This window comes from Myotis brandtii, unplaced genomic scaffold, assembly GCF_000412655.1.
Source record: "Myotis brandtii unplaced genomic scaffold, ASM41265v1 scaffold929, whole genome shotgun sequence".
Classification (NCBI taxonomy): Eukaryota; Metazoa; Chordata; class Mammalia; order Chiroptera; family Vespertilionidae; genus Myotis; species Myotis brandtii.
The window spans coordinates 1,470,035-1,472,745 of NW_005371832.1; the positions used below are offsets into that span (position 1 = coordinate 1,470,035).

Consider the following 2,711-nt stretch of genomic DNA (forward strand, 5'->3'; position numbering starts at 1 on the left):
TGCTCTCCCACCCTTGCCAGGGACCCTCCCTTCACCTCCTCCCCTGGAAATGACTCCCCACCTCCTCCTGCCCTCCAGTCCCCACAGGACGCCCCAATTCCCAGCAGCCAGGGCAGGAGGCCTCTGAGCACTGGGGCCTCCAGAGGGTCCCCTGCCTTTGTCACTTCCCTCAGCCCTGCTTTTCTTGGTGGCGATGAGAAAGGTGAGGTGGGGAAGGAAGTGGTGGGACAGAGAGTACTAGGGAGGAGGAATGGCTTCTTATTTCACCATCATTTCCTCTGGGGCTTTCACCAATTACCCCACACCCGCCCCTGGGAGGGAGCAGTGGGCAGGCTTGGCTCAGAGAGCCCCCAGCCAGGCCCAGAAGCAGCGGGGCAGGGGCGGGTCCTGCATAGGCCCAGGTCTCCCTCCTCTCTGACCCCTCCCCACCTGCAGTCTTTGCCTTCTTCAGCTCTTCTTCCCAGACAGGCTGGGCAGCTGCTGACCCCACCAGCTCTGGCACCCTTTCCTCAGGGCGGCCGCTGCCACCCCAGCTCAGACAGAAGGCCATGGCCTGGGAGGCCACGTACCTGCTGCCCCTTGTCCTGCTGGTTCTCCTGGCTGCAGGTGAGGGCAGAGGCGAGGGGGAGAGAAGGAGCGATGCTAGTGAGGTGGTGTGAGGGGCATGTGGAGGAAGGGCGAGGAGGTGGGGGGAGGTTGGGGGACTCGGGCACTGAGTGGAGCAGAGAGGACTTCCTGAGGAGGAGGCCCCTCTCAGCTCCATGGCAGCCAGTGGGGCTCCCTGACCTGAGGGTTTATTCTCAGGCTCCTGGGAACAGCAGCCAGAGCTGCTGCAGAAACTGGAAGGGGAGGAAGTCTCCGTAAGGTGTGATTATCCACCCCAGAATAGTTCAAAGCCGAAAACCTGGTGCAGAATAACAACAGAGGGAACTTGTACCTCATTAGTCAACCATCCCAGGCTCGGCCAGGAGCCTGGAGACCCGAGATTCGTCATCAGGGATTACCCCGGACAGGGGTACTTCACCGTCACCATGGCTGCGCTGGCAGAGAAGGACTCGGGCTTGTATTGGTGTGGATTCTATGAATATCCCCAGATCGACATTCTCAGAGCCATCCATCTGACGGTATCTCCAGGTGAGTCCTTCCCTCTGTGTGTGCTTCTCAGGTTCCCTGACCCACAGGAAGCTGATGCTGGAAAGGACCTAATCAGGTGCCCCAGCCCCCGTGGCTGAACCCCGGGCCCCTTCCCGAGGTCGCCGCTGGTTACAGGCAGAACCAGCGCCAGAACTCAGACTGCCATCTTAGTTCGGTTCTCCCTTCCCCAGCGCACACACTTCTCCAAACACTTGTTGTTGCTCACAGGGCTCCCCGCTGACTCATACTCATCACCAAGCTGCCTCAGGCTTGAGCAAACCTGGCTTATGGGTCCATTCCGGGCACCCCTCCCCCTGACCCCAATCCCAACCTTCTCTCCAAGGGCTGTGCTTGAGGCGGGTCACAGGTGACTGTGTGGGCTCAGGGAATGGGGACAGGCAGGGGACACACATAGTGAGCAGACTTGGATTCGGGGTGAGGCTGGGAGCTGCAGGGGCCGAGGGCTCAGAGGGCCTGGGTCCCACTCTGCACCCGCCTCTGATACATGAGTGATCTTCAGCCTCAGTGTGGGAAGCTTGAGGCTCCTCCTAACCCTGGGCCCCTCCCCCATATGCCTCCTGAAAGCTTCAGAGGTGCACAGCCCCCCTACATTTCCCCGTGATGGTCAAGGGTTAAACAGTACCTTTGAAGACCCCCGCCTGGCTGCTGAGCCTGTCCAGCTGTTCGGTCAGCTGGGGGCCTGGCGCATACACATCAGCTGCTCGATCATTCTCTGCCCAAGCCTGGGCTCATTGCCCACTGCATGTCGGGCACGGGGCCAGGCCCTGGAAGGGGAATTGGAACCTTGAGACATATGAATAAAAGGTTATGATGCAGGTTGGTGGGTGGCATAATGGAGGCATGTTGAATGGAGGTCCAGAGGAGGGAGGGGGCCAGGTTGCTGGTGAGGCCAGGAGTATGGGCTTGCCTGCAGGACTCCCCAGAGGAGGTGACACTACAGGCCGACGGGGGTGGGGGGGCAGTTGGGGTCGAGCAGGCTGGCAATGAGGGCAGTTAGGGTCTATTTCTCTTCTGAAGCCCTCACACAAGCCTCTAATGTTACTGCACAAGTCCCACCAACCATCCCCGGAGGAAAGGAGCTGAGCATGCCGCCTACCGTGGCCCTTTCGGAGCTGCAGGTGCTGGCTATTGTTCTGACTTGCGGATTCGTCCTGAACAAGGGCCTGGTGTTCTCAGTCCTGTTTATCCTTCTCCGGAAAGCCAGGGCCTCAGGTGAGTGGGGGCCGAGCCGGGCTTGGGTGGAAATGAATGAGGGGACCCAGATGGTAGCTGCAGACAAGAGCTCAGAGGGGCCCTGTCCCAGGGGTTCCCCACAGCTTGTCCCCTGACTTTGCCCACTTCTTTGCCCAGGAGGCAGGCCCAGCCCCGGGAACCCAGTGAATGGCGCTGGGCTGGGCTCACAGGGACAGGAAGACCTGGGGGTGGGAGTGGCCAGCATGGTTTTGGCTGCTTGGCAATCCAGTCTTTTCTTCAGAGGGAGGGAGGCTGAAGCCGGGACTGGCATGGATGGATCACTTGCAAATGCTGTCTATTTCTCTCCCTCCTCAGGCAAGCCA

General features: G+C 60.2%; 2 protein-coding genes across 2 annotated transcripts in view; both read left to right on the forward strand.

Annotated features, from left to right (window-relative positions):
* The window catches only part of LOC102240005 (triggering receptor expressed on myeloid cells 1), a 38,889-nt gene that overhangs the window by 29,164 nt on the left and 7,014 nt on the right, over positions 1-2,711 (forward strand). The gene's annotated exons all lie outside the window — the stretch shown is intronic.
* Positions 314-2,711, forward strand: part of LOC102240316 (natural cytotoxicity triggering receptor 2-like) — a 3,173-nt gene continuing 775 nt past the window's right edge. Inside the window, exons 1-3 of the mRNA XM_014532967.1 lie at positions 314-606; positions 805-1,134; positions 2,173-2,367. Of these exons, the coding sequence (XP_014388453.1) occupies positions 549-606; positions 805-1,134; positions 2,173-2,367 (583 nt within the window). The 5' untranslated portion in view covers positions 314-548. The remainder of the gene's footprint in view (positions 607-804; positions 1,135-2,172; positions 2,368-2,711) is intronic.